Source organism: Rhinopithecus roxellana, chromosome 8, assembly GCF_007565055.1.
Source record: "Rhinopithecus roxellana isolate Shanxi Qingling chromosome 8, ASM756505v1, whole genome shotgun sequence".
Lineage (NCBI taxonomy): Eukaryota > Metazoa > Chordata > Mammalia > Primates > Cercopithecidae > Rhinopithecus > Rhinopithecus roxellana.
The window spans coordinates 46,691,268-46,710,809 of record NC_044556.1 but is presented as its reverse complement, the minus strand read 5'-3'; the positions used below and the strand labels follow the sequence as shown (position 1 = coordinate 46,710,809).

Below are 19,542 nucleotides of genomic sequence, written 5' to 3'. Positions count from 1 at the left end.
CAAAAATTAGCTGGGCATGGTGGCACACGCCTATTATCCCAGCTACTCGGGAGGCTGAGGCAGAAGAATTGCTTGAACTCAGGAGGCAGAGGTTGCAGTGAACTGAGATGGCGCCACCGCACTCCAGCCTGGGCAACAGAGTGAGACTCCATCTCAAAAAAAAAAAAAAAAAAAAAAAAAACTGAAAAGTAATCAACTAAATACTTTTTAACTATAATATTCTATACACGTTTGATGATAGCCATGTATTATGGTATTATGTATGTTTTTATATTTAACAATTCTTGTTCCTTAAAATGTGCTTTATGGAGAAGGAGCCAGAGTTAGTGAAATTAGTTTAGGTCAATTTAGGATATATTAATGACATTATCCCACACATTGTTCATGTCATAGGCATGAACTTAAAAAATTTAAAGTTCCTGCTGCCTGCTTAGATGCATCTACTAATCTAGAGCAGTTGTGAGGAAGATCCATCTGAACTAGATAAAAATATGAGCAGTGGAGTATTGGTTATTTTATTCTGGTTGACTCAGTTATTTGCCAAAAAAAAGGCCCTGGTCAAATTGTTGATCACTAGGTAAAAATAATTTGGACTAATACATTAAATTGTTGATCATTAAAACAATTCTTTCAAAGTACTTGTCTTTTATGCATTTGTTTACTTTAACATGATTTAATTTTAAAATATGTGTTGAATCCTCTTTTTTTAAGACAGGGTCTTGCTCCGTCACCCAGGCTGGAGTGCAGTGGTACAGTTACAGTTCACTGCATTCCCACCCTCCTGGGCTCATGTGATCCTCCTATCTTAGACATCTGCACAGCAGGGACCACAGGCACACACGCCATCCGAATATATCCTTCTTCACCAAAGTTGTGGCCCCAGCTTTAGAAAAAGGAAACTCCTGGATAGTTTCCTTTTTTTTTTTTTTTGTGGAGACAAGGTCTCACTATGTTGCCCAGGCTGGTCTTGAAATCCTGGGCTCAAGGCTATCCTCCTACCTCAGCTTCCCAAAGTGATGGGATTACAGGCATTAGCTGCTACACATGGCGTTTTGAATCCTTTTATGTGCAAAGATACAATCTGAACCCTTAGGACATTTATAGCCTAATATTTTCTTCCATCGAAGTTGCTAAAGCCCATCACCAGAATACCACAATTAATATTCTCAGGATAGATTATTAATAGTTGCCTAGGAATAAGAATGGTATGTGGCAATGACAGAAATTTGAAATGGCAGATTTATTAAGTACTTTTAAGCCATTAAGTTACAAAAGGCTATTGGGGTCTTAAAAAGACAAAGAGTATACAATAAAACAATGAACAATGACAGATTGTTTTAGGTTGAACAATTTTTATACAGTTACATCTACAGTACACTACTAATTTACTTAGCAAACTTTTTCCTGAGATTTGCAAATTTAAAAAAAACGAAGAATCAAACTATATCATCTTTTCTGTTTTTTTGAAACAGAGTCTCCACTCTGTTGTCCAGGCTGCAGTACAGTGGTGTGGTCTCAGCTCACAACAGCCTCAACCTCTTGGGTTCAAGAATCTTGTGCTTCAGCCTCGCAAGTAGCTGGGATTACAGGCATGCACCATTACGCTCCGCTAATGTTTTGTATTTTTAGTAGAGACAGGGTTTCACCATGTTAGCCAGGCCTGTCTTTAACTCCTGGCCTCAAGCTGATATGCCTGCCTTGGCCTCCCAAAGTAATGGGATTACAGGCGTAAGCCACCGTGCCCGGCCTCAAACTATATTTTTTAATTAGTACAGTAAATACACATTAATCATGACACAATTATTTCTTCTGGATACAGCAGGAAAAATTAAGTTAAGAGAAAGTGCTTCATATTTCTTGATTTGTTATAAAAAGAAGAGATCCTCTCTAGATTTCTGGGTAAGAGGGGAAACTAGCAATCCCACAATGATTTCCTTTATTTCTTGCCATCCGAATATATCCTTCTTCACCAAAGTTGCGGCCCCAGCTTTAGAAAAAGAAATAACACAAAATTACAAATGCATACAATCAAATCATGTTAATAACTTTTTATCTCATTGTTTTTCTCCTATAAGTGATTATATATGAAAGACTGTAAAACAAAATTAGAATGAAATAATATAATAGTTTCTCCAGGGATTTCAGGCAATTCAAAATAATGGTTTGGAAAGCTTTAGTGCTATATTGATGAATAGACTTAATACCTAAGGAAAACTATATAGTAAGATCCATCCCAGTCCTTTAGTCCTCCTACTTTGCAAATATGACTTCTCTAAGGAAAGAGTATTAGTATCCTTTATCAGGCTCTATCTCTAAATTTTTTTATAATAGTATCGTGGGTAATGATTTTCTATCAAACTTAAATTCCTCTAGAGAATGCCAATTAAGAAATATTTTTGAGTGACTACTATGAAAAAGCTATAGGGGAGGGAATTCTAAAGCCAACAACAAAAATGCAGCTCTGAAAGAGTTTTTGATCTAGAAGTGGAGCTGAGATAAGACTTTCTCATAATTAAAGCTATTGAAAAATGAGCCAGGCATGGTGGCTCACACTTGTAATCCAAGTGCTTTGAGAGGCTGAAGTGGAAGGATTGTTTGAGGCCAGAGTTTGAGACCAGCCTGGGCAAAATAGCAAGTCCCTGATTCTACAATTTTTTTTTTTTTTTAATTAGCCAGGCATAGTGGCGTGTACCTGTATTCCTTAGCTACTCTGTAGGCTGAAGTGGGAGGATCATTTGAGCCCAGGGGTTTGAGAGTACAGTGAGCTATGATTACACTGCTGCATTCCTGACACTCCAGCCTGACCCTGTCTCAAAACAAAACAAAGCAAAACAAAACAAAAAAAAGGACTATTTCTACCTGGCGCTGGAAGTGTTCAAGCAAGCGGAGGCGAATTGTTAGCGATGTTGCAGAGAGAAATCATGGGTCGAATTAGGGTTCGAGTAGATCAGTGTTTTACTTTTTGATTTCATGGACTTAGAGGAGTTCAAAAGGTTTTTACAGATTGATATACAGTTATCAATTTTTAAATTAGCATGTATAGACACCTTTTTTTTTTTTTTCTTGCAGATGAAGTTTTGCTCTTAGTTGCCCAGACTGGAGTGCAATGGTGCAATCTCAGCTCACTGCAGCCTCGGCCTCCCGGGTTCAAGTGATTCTGCTGCCTCAGCCTCCCGAGTAGCTAGGACTACTACTCCTGGCATGTGCTACCATGATGGCTAATTTTGTATTTTTAGTAGAGACGGGGTTTCTTCATGTTGGTCAGGCTGGTCTCCAACTTCTGACCTCAAGTGATTCACCCACCTTGGCCTCCCAAAGAGCCGGGATTACAGGTGTGAGCCACCACGCCCGGCTGTATGGACATCTTTTTAAAAAAGTATACTATTGGCTGGGCACAGTGGTTCATGCCTGTAATCCTAGCACTTTGGGAGGCAGAGACGGGCAGATCATTTGAAGTCAGGAGTTCGAGACCAGTCTGGCCAAACATGGTGAAACCCCGTCTCTACTGAAAATACAAAAATTAGCTGGGCATGGTAGCATGAGCCTGTAGTCCCAGCTACTGGAGAGGCTGAGGTATGAGAATCGCTTGAACCTGGGAGGCAAGGCGGAGGTTGCAGGAAGCCAAGATTGCACCTGTGTACTCCAGCCTGGGCAACAGAGTGAGATTGTCTCAAAAAAAGAAAATAAATAAAAACCATACTACTTACTGTCACCATTATGTTGTAAAAGAAAATACATTTTAACACCAAAAGCAAAAATTCCAAAGACATAATCTCTATTTTAAGGATAGTCTTTTGAGTAAATAAATTTAGATTAATGAAAAAGTCACCAAAATATTCTTATTTTTCTTACTTTACCAAGACTGATGAAAAAACTTAGAAAATCCTTGTAAGAGGAATGATTTCTGAAGCTCTTTATCATTCTGAGATTTTGTAGTGGTAGGTAGATAAATATCATACAAGGCAAAATTCATTAAGTGCTCTAGGATACAAATAAAAGTGTGAAATTGAGAAAATGCCTAGTGTGTCTGGAGAGCAGTAAGAAATTTAGTTGAAAGGAAAACTGGATATCTTTAGTAGAATAGCGGAAAAAGAGGATAGAAAGCTGGTTTGGGGTCATGTTGTGAACAGCTTAGAACAGCCTGTGGAGGAACACGTACTTCAATTACAAAGGCAAAGGGAAGCTGTTACAAATTTTGGCTCAGGGACTCAAAGACTGTGTTTTTTCATGCAGTGGAGAACCTAAGAAATGCTGGTTTATTGTTGGAAGACAAATGACACCGTTTAAAAGGACTGTGCTTTAAGAGGCCTTAAATATTCTATGTATCAGCCCTCACTGGACCTTTTGCAGGTCCTATTTTTTTCTCTCTGTACCATTTAACACAGTTGTCTACTCCCACCTTACTGGTCTCTTGGCTTTAAGACACTACTATGTTCTGATTTTCTTATCTCTCTCTGGTCAGTCCTTCTCAAATATTTTCATGAGCTCCTTTCTTTGCTTCCTTTCACTTAATTGCCATTCCACTGCTTAGAAATTTTTGGTGGCTCTCCATGCCTTTACAATAAAATTCAAACTCCATCATCACCTCTAATCAACCAATGGCTGTAGTGGGTTTTTTTGTTTGTTTGTTTTGACAGAGTCTCACCACGTTGCTCTGTTGGAGTGTGGTGGTGCAATCACAGCTCACTGCAACTTCAACCTCCTGTGCTCAAGCAATCCTCCTGCCTCAGCCTTCCCAGTAGCTAGGACCACAGGTGCATACCACCATGCTCGGCCAATTTTTTGTTTTTAGTAGAGAAGAGGTCTCACTATGTTGCCCAGGCTGCAGCAATGCTCTTTTAATATCTACTTTAATAAGCAAAAGCAATAACAATAATCTGGCCAGGCTATTATTGATATTAATAGACACCACTTATTTAGCACTTACTCTGTGCCAAACAGATTAACATAAATTATCTAATTTAATCATCATTATGTGAGGTGAGTATTATCTTCTTTTACTAAAGAAAAACACAGAAGGGCAGAGTGGTAAAGTGGCTTGCCACAAGTCACATAGATAGTAAATTGTGGCCGGGCGCGGTGGCTCAAGCCTGTGATCCCAGCTCTTTGGGAGGCCGAGACGGGCGGATCACGAGGTCAGGAGATCGAGACCATCCTGGCTAACATGGTGAAACCCCGTCTCTACTAAAAAATACAAAAAAAAATTAGCCGGGCATGGTGGCGGGCGCCTGTAGTCCCAGCTGCTCGGGAGGCTGAGGCAGGAGAATGGCGTGAACCTGGGAGGCGGAGCTTGCAGTGAGCCGAGATCCGGCCACTGCACTCCAGCCTGGGCGACAGAGCAAGACTCCGTCTCAAAAAAAAAAAAAAAAAAAAGATAGTAAATTGTGAAGCCAGAGTTCAAATATAGGATTATTTTATTCCAAAGTCCACTCTAACTTTTATACTATGCCTATCCCTACAGTTATCTCTGTGAGTGAAATCATAAGGGGAATGAAATTGAGACCAGTACATCTAGGATCTCATGTAATTTATATCTTACTATGGTCACTGCCTTAAATAATAGGCAAAATAAATCATTTTAGATGAACTGAGTTTGGACCTGAGATCTAGTATGAAAATTGAATTGAGGGTCTAGTTACTAGCAGTATGAATTCAGTCCGTGAGACCAAGGAATCCCAGACCCCATTCAACATCTAGATAATTTGCTTTTCTCAGTTTTACCAACCAAGATCAATTGCCCCCAATTTTTCAAAAGATCCCAGACTTCTTTTTGACTGAGTCCTGCTAACTTCCCTTAAATAATGAAACTGATAACAAAAAAAAATCTTAAGCTAAATAAAGTATCTGAGGACAAAGTCTTGCCTTCAGAATTATACAAAGTCTGCTCCAAATGTTCATTTTGGTACTTATCAAGTTGTATTCATTTTATTAATTCTATAGCTCTTTCACTCAAACTGTTCAACTTTAGGTAAGTTTGTTAACTAAATGCCTATCTCATAAGAGTATTTTTAAAATTAAATTAGAAAATGTATTTAAAGTACTCATACAATATTTGGTGTATAACCAATGCTTACTAAGTGAAGGTAGCTATTTTTATTATTATCCAGGTATGAGTACATCTGATCGGACTCAAGTAGAGTACATCTACTTTTTTTTTGAGATGGAGTTTCGCTGTTGTTGCCCAGGCTGGAGTGCAATGGCACAACCCCGGCTCACCGCAACCTCCACCTCCCAGGTTCAAGTGATTCTCCTGCCTCAGCCTCCTGAGTAGCTGGGATTACAGGCATGTGCCACTATGCCCAGATAATTTTGTATTTTTAGTAGAGATGGAGTGTCGCCATGTTGGCCAGGCTGGTCTCGAACTCCCAACCTCAGGTGATCCTCCCACCTCGGCCTCCCAAAGTGCTGGGGTTACAGGCATGAGCCACCTAGCCGGGCTGAGTCCGTCTACTTTAAAAAATATATATAGCCTTCTTCTAGGGTGATCACCAGTCCCAGTTTGCCTGGGACTGTCCTGTTTTTTTTTTTTTTTTTCTGAGACGGAGTCTTGCTCTGTCGCCCGGGCTGGAGTGCAGTGGCAGGATCTCAGCTCACTGCAAGCTCCGCCTCCTGGGTTTTTAACGCCATTCTCCTGCCTCAGCCTCCCGAGTAGCTGGGACTACAGGCGCCCACCACCTCACCCGGCTAGTTTTTTTTTTTTTTTGTATTTTTTAGTAGAGAGGGGGTTTCACCGTGTTGGCCAGGATGGTCTCGATCTCCTGACCTCATGATCCGCCCGTCTCGGCCTCCCAAAGTGCTGGGATTACAGGCTTGAGCCACCGCGCCCGGCCAAGGACTGTCCTGTTTTTAAAAAGAAAGTCCTATGTCTCAGAAAGCCTCGTAGCCCTTAGCAAAGTGGGAAAGTTGATCAGTGCCAGTTTCCTTTGTAATAGACTGAAGTCCTGGGTTTCTTAGGCTGTGCCAGACACTCTTCTAGGCATTAGGATTACAGAGACAAAGTCTTTCTAAAGCCTAGGTTCTAGAGGAGAAACATACAGTAAACAAAGAAATACTTGATCATATAATATGATAAGTACAATAAAGAAAAATAAAGCAGGATAAGGGACACAGAGTGTTAGGAGACAGGGCTCAATTTGAGGCGGAATGGTCGGGAAAAGCTTCGCTGAGTGGATGCTTGAGCAAAGATGCAAGTGAGGCAAAGACCTGGATAAAGGGCTAGAAATAAGCATGGTGTGTCAAGAAATAGCAAAAAGGCTAATGTGCCAGGAGCTGAATGAGAGAGGGGAGAGTAGTTGGAGAGGTGGTTGGAGAGGCAGGCTAAGGCCAGATAATGTCATGCTTTACAGGTCATGGGTTTTATTCTGAGTGGGAAGGAAAGCCATTAGAGGGTTTGGGGTAGAAGGGTAACATAATCTACTTTATGCTTTAAAAAGATAACTCTGGTTAATGTATAGAGGATTGACTGCAAGCAAACAAGAGGGAAGCAGCTACCAGTTACAAGATTATTGCAACAGACCAGGAGATAGATGGTGGCTTGAACTCTAGTGGTAACAGTAGAGGTATTGAGAAGTGCAGGCATATCTTGTTTTATTGTGCTTCGCTTTATTGTGCATTGCAAATTTTGCATTTTTTACAAATTGAAGATTTGTGGTAAACCTGCATGGAGCAAGTCTATTGGCACAATGTTTCCAACAGCCTGTGCTCACTTCGTGTCCCTGTGTCATATTTTGGCATTTCTCACAATATTTCAACGGTTTTCATTATTATCAAATCTGTGATGGTGATCTGTGATCAGTGATTTTTAAAAAAATTCTTGAGACAGGGTCTCACTCTGTCATCCAGGCTGGAGTGCAGTGGCACAATCACAGCTCACTGCAGCCTCAACCTCCCAAGTAGCTGGGACCACAGATATGTACCACCATGCCCGGGTAATTAAAAAAAAAACTATCAGGCCGGGCGCGGTGGCTCAAGCCTGTAATCCCAGCACTTTGGGAGGCCGAGACGGGCGGATCACCAGGTCAGGAGATCGAGACCATCCTGGCTAACACGGTGAAACCCCGTCTCTACTAAAAAATACAAAAAAACTAGCCGGGCGAGGTGGCGGGCGCCTGTAGTCCCAGCTACTCCGGAGGCTGAGGCAGGAGAATGGCGTAAACCCGGGAGGCAGAGCTTGCAGTGAGCTGAGATCCGGCCACTGTACTCCAGCCTGGGTGACAGAGCAAGACTCCGTCTCAAAAAAAAAAAAAAAAAAAAAAAAACTCTCTGTAGAGACAGAGTCTTGCTATGTTGCCCAGGCTGGGACCAGTGATCTTTAATGTTACTATTGTAATTGTCTTGGGGTGCCATGAGCCACACGCATATAAGATGGTGAACTTAATTGATAAGTGGTGTGTGTTCTGACTGCTCCACTAACTGACACTTCCCCCATCTCTCTTCTTTGGCCTCCCTCTTCCCTGAGACACAATGATATTGAAATTAGGCCAATTAGTAACCTTACAACGGGCTGGGCATGGTGGCTCACGCTTGTAATCCCAGCACTTTGAGAGACCGAGGCGGGTGGATCACCTGAGGACAAGAGTTCAAGATCAGCCTGGCCAACATGGCGAAACTCCGTCTGTACTAAAAATACAAAATTAGCCAGGCATGGTGGTGCGCGCCTGTAATCCCAGCTACTCCAGAGGCTGAGGCAGGAGAATCGCTTAGAACCTGGGAGGCAGAGGTTTCAGTGAGCCGAGATTGCGCCACTGTACTCCAGCCTGGGCAACAGAGGGAGACTCTGTCTCAAAAAACAAAAACAAACAAACAAAAAACAACCTTTCAGTGGCTTCTAAGTGTTCAAGTGAAAGGAAGAGTTATACATCTCTCATTTTACATCAAAGCTAGAAATGATTATGCTTTGTGAAAGCCAAGGTAGGCTGAAAGCTAGACCTCTTGAACCAGTTAGCCATGTTGCGAATGCAAAAGGAAAGTTCTTGGAGGAAATTAAAATGCTACTCCAGTGAACACATGAATGATAAGAAAGCAACACAACGGGCCAGGTGCAGTGGCTCATGCCTGTAATCCCAGCACTTTGGGAAGCTGAGGCGGGTAGATAACTTGAGCTCAAGAGATCAAGACTAGCCTGGGCAACATGCTAAAAATACAGAGATTACCTGTGCCTGGTGGCACGTGCCTGTAGTCCCAGCTACTTGGAGGGCTGAAGTGGGAGGATTGCTTGAGCCTGGGAGGCGGAGGTTGCAGTGAGCTGAGATTGTGCCACTGCACTCCAGCCTGGGTGACAGAGTGAGACTCGCAACAACAACAAACAAACAACAACAAAAAAAAAAAAAAAAAAAGAAAAAAGAAAAAGAAAAAGAAAGAAAGAACGAAGAAAAAGAAAAGAAAAGGAAGAAAAAAAAGAAAGGGAAGAAAGTGAACTGGCCTTATCACTGATACGATTTGAGTGGTCTAGATAAAAGAGCAAAGCAGCCACAACATTTCCTTAAGCCAAAACCTAATCCAGAGCAAGGCCCTAACTCTCTTCCACTGTAAGAAGGGTGATGAAACTAAAAGTTAAAGAAGTTAAATCACCTGCCAAAGTTCTTTTATGCCTCCAGTGCAACCTATGCCACCTCTATTTTAGCATTTATCACATTGAGTTGAAACGGAGTATACATGCACCTGCCTGTTTCCTTTACTCCGTTAGACTAGGAGTACCTTGAGGGATGGTAGAAAAGCTGCATTTTTCATTTCCAATTGCTAGTTCCTAGCTTGGCACATGGTAGGTACTCAATATATGTTTGTTGAATCAGTGTCTGAACGAAGATACAAAAATGAACAGGAGACTATCCTACCTTGAAGAAGTTTACATTTTAGTGAATAGAGCATGGTTTGCACAAATAGCTATAACACGAGGGATATGTGTAAAATACTATAATAGAATTCATAAAGCATTGCCAAAGCTTAGGAAATAGAGAAACAATTCTAAGAGAATGGGATATGAAAGAGTATTTGCGGCAGGATTTAAAAATGAATAGGATTTGTAATGACTTTTTTTTTTCATTTTAAAATTAGTACCTTTCTTTTTTTTCTTCCTTTTTTTTTTTTTTTTTTTTTGAGACGGAGTCTCGCTCTGTCACCCAGGCTGGAGTGTGGAGCGCAGTGGTGCGATCTTGGCTCACTGCAAGCTCCGCCTCCCAGGTTCATGCCATTCTCCTGCTTCAGCCTCCCGAGTAGCTGGGACTACAGGCATGTGCCACCACGCCCGGCTAATTTTTTTTGTATTTTTAGTAGAGACAGGGTTTCACCGGGTTAGCCAGTATGGTCTCAGTCTCCTGACCTCGTGATCCGCCCGCCTCGGCCTCCCAAAGTGCTGGGATTACAGGCGTGAGCCACCGCGCCTGGCCTCCCTCCTTTTATTTTGAGATAGGATCTCATTCTGTCAATGAAGCTGGAGTTGAGTGATGTGATCATGGCTCACTCACAGTGGCCTCAACTTCATGGGCTCAAGTGATCTTCCCACCTCAGTCTCCCAAGTAGCTAGGGCCACAGGTGTGTGTCACCATGCCTGGCTTATTTTTGTACAGAGATGGGGTCTATGTTCCCCAGGTTGGTCTTGAACCCCTGGGCTCAAGAGATCCTCCCAGTTCAGCCTCCCAAAGTGCTGGGATTACAAGCATGAGCCACTAAGCCTGGTTGGACATACTATGTTTAACTTAATTTTTTTTTTTTTGAGATAGGGTCCTGCTCTGTCACCTAGGCTAGAGGGCGGTGGTGTGATCATGGCTCACTGTAGCCCTAAACTCCTGGGCTCAAAAAATCCTCCTACCTCAGCCTCTCGAGTAGTTGATATTACAGGCACATGCCACCATGCCCAGCTAATTTTTAAAATTTGTTTGTAGAGACTGGGTCTCCCTATGTTGCTCAAGCTGGCCTTAAACTCCTGGCCTCAAGTGATCCTCCTGCCTTGGCCTCCCAAAGCTCTAGAGTTATAAGCATGAGCTTACCACATTCAGCTAATATTTATACTACATATAAATTTTATATTTATGTGTATCTTTTTTCTTTTTTTTTTTTTTTTTTTTGAGACGGAGTCTCGCTCTGTCGCCCAGGCTGGAGTGCAGTGGCCGGATCTCAGCTCACTGCAAGCTCCGCCTCCCGGGTCCACGCCATTCTCCTGCCTCAGCCTCCCGAGTAGCTGGGACTACAGGCGCCGCCATCTCGCCCGGCTAATTTTTTGTATTTTTTAAGTGGAGACGGGGTTTCACTGTGTTAGCCAGGATGGTCTCGACCTCCTGACCTTGTGATCCGCCCGCCTCGGCCTCCCAAAGTGCTGGGATTACAGGCTTGAGCCACCGCACCCGGCCATCTTTTTTCATTTAAATATATATCCCAAGTATTTTATTAGGTTATTAATAATAGTCTGAATAATTCTAATGTATGGAGTTGATTATGTCATAATTTATTTAATCATATACCTATTGTTAGGCATTTTTGGCTACTTACTAGTTTTTACTATTAAAGAATAATGCTACAATTCACCCAAGTTGGGTATGAAAGTTTTCCCATATTTAGGATTATTTTCTTTATATAGATTCCAAGAAAAAAAAGTAATGGGGCACTGGCTGGGCGCAGTGGCTTGCGCCTGTAATCCTAGCACTTTGGGAGGCCAAGGCAGGCAGATCACCCAAGATCAGGAGTTGGAGACCAGCCTGACCAACATGGTGAAACCCTATCTCTACTAAAAATACAAAAATTAGCCAGGCGTGTTGGTGGGCGCCTGTAATCCCAGCTATGCGGGAGACTGAGGTAGGAGAATCGCTTGAACCTGGGAGGCAGAGGTTGCAGTGAGCCAAAATCGTGCCACTGCACTCCAGCCTGGGTGACAGAGCGAGACTCTGTCTCAAAACAAAAAACAAAAACAAGGGGGGGGGAAGAATATGAACATTTAAAAAGTTCTTTATCATATCGTCAAATTGCTTTCAAGAAAGAGAATAGGCAAGGTGCGGTGGCTCACGCCTATAATCCCAGCACTTTGGGAGACCAAGGTGGGAAGATCACGAGGTCAAGAGATTGAGACCATCCTAGCCAACATGGTGAAACTCCATCCAACATGGTGAAACCCTGTCTCTACTAAAAATACAAAAATTAGCTGGGTGTGGTGGCACGTGCCTGTAGTCCCAGCTACTCAGGAGACTGAGGCAGAAGAATCACTTGAATCTGAAAGGCGGAGGTTGCAGTGAGCTGAGATCATGCCACTGCACTCCAGCCTGGTGACAGAGTGACTCCGTCACCCCCCCCAAAAAAAGAATAAATACAGCTTACTTTCCCGTCAAACTGTATAAGAATGTCCATCACCAAGACGGGTGGTATTTCTGTAGACAGCATTGGGCTTCACAGGCATATCAGAAAGATGAAGCAGCATATATAAAGAAACAGAGGTAGGGATGTATCTGTAAACTTAGGGAATGATGAATAAGTAGTTCACTGTGGCCAGAGTACGACTGTGGGTATATGAAAATATAGTGGAAGAAATGTCTAAGATTATGTTAAAAACTAGATAGTGGAGCACCTGGAATGCCTGGCCAGGAGTTTGGACTTCATTTTTAGACAATGGTGATCTATTTAGAATTTTTGAGCAGGAGTTGACATGATCTATATTTTAAGAAGATACCTCTATAGATGGCTGGAATAGAATCTGAATTACAGCAGGGCCGTTGGGAATGGCAAAGAGAAAATTCATATAAAATATGATTCAGAGGCCAAATGGATAGGGTTGTGTGGGTTGAGGGGGAAAAAGGAGAAGGCCAAGATGATGCTTAGGCTTTAATAATCTGAAGATGGTAATATATTACCCAAAACAGGGAATAGTTTTCCCTTGAGCTTGTTCTAAAATCCTTTTCAGGGATGAGCGATGAAAGGAAGAGAAGAACATTGTAAACTTATTGAGTATGAGCGTGTGTATATGTTGGTAGTAGGGTGATGTAGGTGGGGAGTTTGGATTTTTCAAGTAGAGCTGCCAAATTGGAAGTTGGACAAGGAAGTCTGTCACTTAGTTAGGAGGTCATTTTCAGAGATTATGAACTGGGGATCATCTACATAATGGCAATAGTTGAAACTGAAGGAGCAGATGAGTTTGCTTTGATATAGCAAACTCATGTAACAGACAGGTGGATAAAATAATGTAAGATATGAGGCTAAAGTTGATGTAACAAAGTGAATCAAGATAGTGAGAAATGTGCCATTGCATATGTTTTCTGGGTCGTTGAGCAATTTTCCAACCTCTAATGCACTTTCTTCCTCCAATACATGAATAATTCCATACATCTGAAAACTTGATGCAAATAGTGTCTTCTCTGTGGAGATTTAGACTGTTAGGCATTTCCTCCTCAATAGTCCCATAGCCATTTAGACATGTATCATTATACCACGATGTGTTTGTTGTATCGTTTAAAAATCTATTTAGGCTGGGCGCGGTGGCTCACACCTGTAATCCCAGCACTTTGGGAGGCCGAGGTGGGTGTATCACCTTAGGTCGGGAGTTTGAGACCAGCCTGGCCAACATGGCGAAACCCTATCTCTACTAAAAATACAAAAATTAGCCAGCGTGGTGGCGAGCGCCTGTAATCCCAGCTACCAAGGAGGCTAAGGCAGGAGAATCGCTGGAACCTGGGAGGCAGAGGCTACAGTGAGCCGAGATTACACCATTGCACTCCAGCCTGGGCAACAGAGTGAGACTCTGTCTCAAAAAAAGAAAAGAAAAGAAAAAAATATATATATATGCATGAATTTCTGTCTCTCTTCATAATTTTACTTTTTTCCCCTTTTTGAGACAGGCTGGAGTGCAGTCTGTCACCCAGGCTGGAGTGCAGTGGGGTGATCAATGTTCACTGCAGCCTCTCTCTCTCTCTATAGATAGAGAGATTTATATGTATGTATACATTATATATTATATAATATGTATGTATACATAATATATATCACATAATATGTATGTAATATATAATGTATGTATATGTAATATATAATATATTATGTATGTATATATAATATATAATATGTATGTATATATTATATATGTATGTATATGTATGTATTATGTCTACATCAACCCTAGACATAATTGCCATAATCAAATATAATATATATTATATATGTATTATATATGCATTATAGATGTATCTATAATACAAATTATATATAATGTATATTATATATTATGTATGTATATATAATATATATTTTTTTCATGTTAGATTGTGAGTGCCTTTAGGACAGGATGGTTTCTTACTATTTTTTGTATCTCCAGGGCCTAGATAATGCCAATCACGTTGTAGATGCCTAGTAAGTGCTCGTTGAATGAATGAGTGAAGAGAAGCAGCTTTGAATTTCAACACTAAAAGATATAGATGATCTTCAAGAGCAGCTTCAGTAGAGGAGAGAATTTAGAACACCTGCTGTAGGGAGTTCCTTAGAGAATCAATAAGATATGAAGGAAATGGTTTCATTTTAAAAAGCTATCACTGGTCTACACCCAAGCTGACCAGTGATGTGAATAGGTTATCAGTGAGCCAAGATATTGATCCCCTCAGCTACTTTCCCAGTTGGCCATACAAATATCATCATCTTCTATGTGTGCCACAATGGGAAAAGGGTAGGAAAGCACCTTTTGTTTGATTTGTAGACTACGTACTTCAAGTAAAGATTTGAGGGGTGTTATGGGTTGCATTGTGTCCCCGCAAAATTCATGTTGGAATCCTAACCTCCAGTACCTCAGAATGTGAACTTATTGAGAGATGGGGTTGATGTAGATATAATTAATTAAATTAAGATGAGGTCATTAGGGTGGGTCCTAATCCAACATGAATGATGCTCATGAAAAGGGAAAATTGGCTAGGCACAGTGGCTCACACCTATAATCCCAGTGCTCTGGGAGACCAAAGCAGGAAGATCACTTGAACCCAGGAGTTTGAGACCAGTCTAGGAAACATAGAGAGATCCTGTCTCTACAAATAGAAATTAAAATTCGCCTGGTGCGGTGGTGCATGCCTGTAGTGCCAGCTACTTTGGTGGATGATGTGGGAGGATTGCTTGAGCCCAGGAGTTTGAGGCTGCAGTGAACATTGATAACCCCACTGCACTCCAGCCTGGGTGACAGAGTGAGACCCTGTCTCAAGAAGGGGAAGAAAGTAAAATTATGAATAGATACAGAAATGCATACAGGCAGAATGTCATGTGAAAATGAAGGCAGAGGTCAGGGGGATGGTTCTAAAGGCCGAGGAAAGTCCAAGATCACCAGCAAACTTTCAGAAGCTAGGGGAGAGGCATCAAACTTTTTTTTTTAATTAAAAGAACATATTTAATTGACACAGATTGTATAAACTCAAGGTGTACAGTGTGATGACTTGATGTATGTGCACACTGTGCAATGATTGCCATAATCAAATGAAATAATGCATCCATCTCCACCCGGGCTGTACCTTTGATTCCCAGAACCTGTTCATCTTATACCTGAAAGTTTACACTCTTTGATCAACATCTCCTCATTTACCCAGCCTCCAGTCCCTGGCAGCCACCATTCTACTGTCTGTTTCTGTAAGTTTGACTTTTTCAGATCCCACATATAAGTAAGATCATACAGTAATTTTTTTTTCCTGTGTCCACAAATATTTTCTTCCTCACAGCGTGAGAAGCTAGTAACACCTTGATCTTAGACTTCCAGCCTCCAGAACTGGGAGATATAAATTTCTGTTATTTAAGCTGCTCAGTTTATGGCACTTTGTCATGGCAGCCATAGCAAACTAACACAAAGAGAAACTCCAGGTGTGCCCCAAAGTTTCAACTCTTCATATATCCTCCCTTTTTTCCCTCTAGAAGTTATGTTCCTTTTGTTTATGAGTGATATAGATGTCAGTTCAACACATATATTGAGGGGCCTTTCGGTGCCACCCACTTAGTCTGTGCTGCGGATACGAAGACAAGACATAATCTCTCCCCAAAGGCACGTACAGAACATTGGAGTGACAGACAAGTAAAAATACAATTTAAATATAATGTCTAAAATGCTGTGATCCAGTATGTATAGGACATTTTGGCAGCATAGAAAAAAGACATTTTGCTCATCCCAAGGATTCAGGAAAGACTTTCTGGAATAGATTGTGCCTGAGCTGCTTCTGAAGAAAAGGAGAAGTAAACCAAAAGAGAAGACAGGATATTCTAGGCAGAGGGAACACAAACCGAGAGAGGAAGGAAGGTATTACAGATAAAGTGGAATGTATGGGAACTACAACTGTGGATGGCGCAATATAACCAGAGTGAAAACAGGAGGCAACGAATGCCAGGAGGTGAGGCTGGCAAGGCAGGGAGCACGGCCTATAGGACTTGTCCTCTGTCAGGGAACATTAATTTTACACTGCATGAAACTCAGTAGAAGAGTTATAAGCCCAGACCCGTTCATATTTTAGACAAATAAGTTTGGCAGCAGTATGAAAGATGGATTTGAGGGTAAAGGGGAAGAAAAGAGAGAGTAAAGGAGACCAGTTAGAAGGGGACAGCAATAGTCCACACAGAGATGCCTGAACTAGAGCCGTAATAGAAGAAACAGAGAAGGGACAGAATCAAGGACATAGATGAGGTAAAATTGCTTTGACTAATTGGTTGCTTGGTCAGACTTGGGGAGGTCTCAGATGAATCCATCATATCTTACTGGGTGACTGTGTTGTGTGGCTCTTTACTGATGTGGGAAATTCTGAAGGAGGAACAGTATGGGGGAGAGAGTACTGAATTATTTGGATGTATTGAGCTTGGAGAGACTAAGATATGTGTAAGTGCGTGTGTCCAGGTAAGTCTGAAGTTCTGGGAAGATGTCAGAACTAGAGCTAGAGATTCAAAAGCTATTGGCATATAAAGGTTATAGCTAGAGTCCTAAGAGTGGAATTATGGCACCCAAGAAAAAATAAAATAAAAAGAGGACCATCCTGGCTAACACGGTGAAACCCCGTCTCTACTAAAAATACAAAAAACTAGCCGGGCGAGGTGGTGGGCGCCTGTAGCCCCAGCTACTCGGGAGGCTGAGGCAGGAGAATGGCGTAAACCCGGGAGGCGGAGCTTGCAGTGAGCTGAGATCCGGCCACTGCACTCCAACCTGGGGGACAGAGCGAGACTCTGTCTCAAAATAAGAAAAAAAAAGAAGAAGAGTACCAACAATTTTGGGCTAAGCAGAGGAATAGTTTCATAAGAGAGGTTGAGAAGGAATGATCAGAGAAGTAGTACAGAAGATAAACCATGAAAACAAAGTGATGAAGGCAGAATAGTAAGTGAAGAGATGGGGGCACTGAGAAATTTAGAATGTCACTTTGTAAGAAGCTATAAAGTTCATCGTCAATATCATGATCATAATCATCATCATCAAAATCATAAGAGAGTATTTGCTGAAACTCCCTCAAATTCCTGATTCCAATTAAATATAAAGTGTAAATATATTACCTGTTTTTCACAAGCCAGTATTCTTTCCCGTTAAGACCACCATAGCCAACCACAAGTACACCATGATTCACATTCTGAGTACAGGATGGTTCATAGTAGACACCTGAGAATCAATTACGGGTGGGAAAAAAGAGTGAATACTAAAGGATAATAAAGGGCATTTAAAAACTGTATTACTTTTTATTAGCCTGCTTTGAATACATAGCAAGATTAATTTAAAAAGTTAAGGACATGGCCGGGCTTGGTGGCTCAAGCCTGTAATCCCAGCAGTTTGGGAGGCCGAGGCAGGCGGATCACGAGGTCAAGAGATCGAGACCATCCTGGCCAACATGGTGAAACCCCCGTCTCTACTAAAAATACAAAAATTAGCAGGGCATGGTGGCACGCTCCTGTAGTCCCAACTACTGAGGAGGCTGAGGCAGGAGAATTGCTTGAACCCAGGAGGTGGAGGTTGCAGTGAGCTGAGATTGTGCCACCTCACTCCAGCCAGGCAACAGAGTGAGACTCCATCTCAAAAAAAAGAAAAAAGAAAAAAAAAAGTTAAGGACGTATACTCTCATGCATAAACTAGGGCTCATAATTATTTGCCACCAAAGCTGTATTTGTCAGTGTTCTTGCCAAGCTTAGCATCACTCCAGTCATGGTTCCCTCAGAAACCTTGTTTGATAAGCACACCACCTTTTTCTAAGTTTTTTTCTTTTCTGTTTTTTTTTTTCTAAGTATTTTTAAACTTGCATACAATCAGTTATTATAATTCTCTGTGTATACAGACATATTTTATTGTGCTTTGCTTTATTGTGCTTTGCAGATATTACCTTTTTTTTTAAGGAACAGAGTTTTGCTCTGTTGTCTAGGCTGTAATACAGTGGTATGATCATAGCTAACTGTAACCTCAATCTCCTAGGCTCCAGTCATCCTCCTGCCTTGGCCTCCCAAAGCGCTGGGATTATAGGTATGAGCCACTGCACCCAGCTAGATATTGCATTTTTTACAAATTGAAGGTTTGTGGCAACTCTACATTCAGCAAGTCTATTGGTACCATTTTCCCAAAAGCATGTGCTCACATTGTGTCCTTGTACCACATTTTGGTAATTCTCACAATATTTCAAACTTTCTCATCATTATTGTATCTGTTATGCTCATCTGTGATCAATGATCTTTGATGTTACTTTATAATTTTGGAGGTGAGCTACAAACCACACCTATATAAGATAGCAGACTTAACCCACAAATGTTGTGTGTGTTCTGACTGATCCACAGACTGGCCACACTGCTGTCTGTCTCTTCAGGCCTCCCTATCCCCTGAGACACAATGATACTGAAATTATGCCACATAATAACCCTATAATAGGCCTAAGTGTTCAAGTAAAAAGAAAAGTTGCATATCTCTCACTTTAAGTCAAAAGCTAGATGTGATTAAGCTTAGTGGGAAAGGCATGTTGAAAGCCAAGGCAGGCCAGAACCTAGCCTAGGCCTCTTGTACCGAACAGTCAGCCATGCTGTGACTGTAAAGGAAAAGTGCTTGAAGGAAATTAAAAATGCTACTCTCCTGAACACACAAATGACAGGAAAGTGAAACAGCCTTATTGCTGATACAGAGAAAATCTGATTGGTCTAGATAAAAGAGTAAGCCAACCAAGCATGCCCTTACGCCAAAACCTAATCCAGAACAAGACCTTAACTCTCTTCTATTGTAAGAAGGTTGAGAGAGGCGAGGAAGCTGCAGAAGAAAAGTTTGAAGGCAGCAGACGTTGGTTCATGAGATTTAAAATCGCCTCACCCCACCCCGCCCCGCCTTGCCCTGCCCTGCCCTGCCCTGCCCTACCGGGCCCTTCCCCTCTTTTTTTTTTTTTTTTTTTTTTTTTTTTTGAGACAGAGTCTCGCTCTGTCACCCGGGCTGGAGTGCAGTGGCCAGATCTCAGCTCACTGCAAGCTCCGCCTCCCGGGTTCACGCCATTCTCCTGCCTCAGCTTCCCAAGTAGCTGGGACTACAGGCGCCCGCCACCTCGCCCGGCTAGTTTTTTGTATTTTTTAGTAGAGACGGGGTTTCACCGTGTTAGCCAGGATGGTCTCGATCTC

At 41.8% G+C, this 19,542-nt stretch overlaps 1 protein-coding gene across 1 annotated transcript in view; it reads right to left on the bottom strand.

Moving 5' to 3' along the window:
- Nucleotides 1-1,221: 1,221 nt before the first annotated feature.
- CTSS (cathepsin S) overlaps nt 1,222-19,542 on the bottom strand; it is a 38,919-nt gene continuing 20,598 nt past the window's right edge. The window contains exons 7-8 of the mRNA XM_010387247.2: nt 17,464-17,566; nt 1,222-1,987 (exon numbers count right to left, since the gene is read on the bottom strand). Coding sequence (XP_010385549.1) covers nt 1,888-1,987; nt 17,464-17,566 — 203 coding nt within the window. The 3' untranslated portion in view covers nt 1,222-1,887. The remainder of the gene's footprint in view (nt 1,988-17,463; nt 17,567-19,542) is intronic.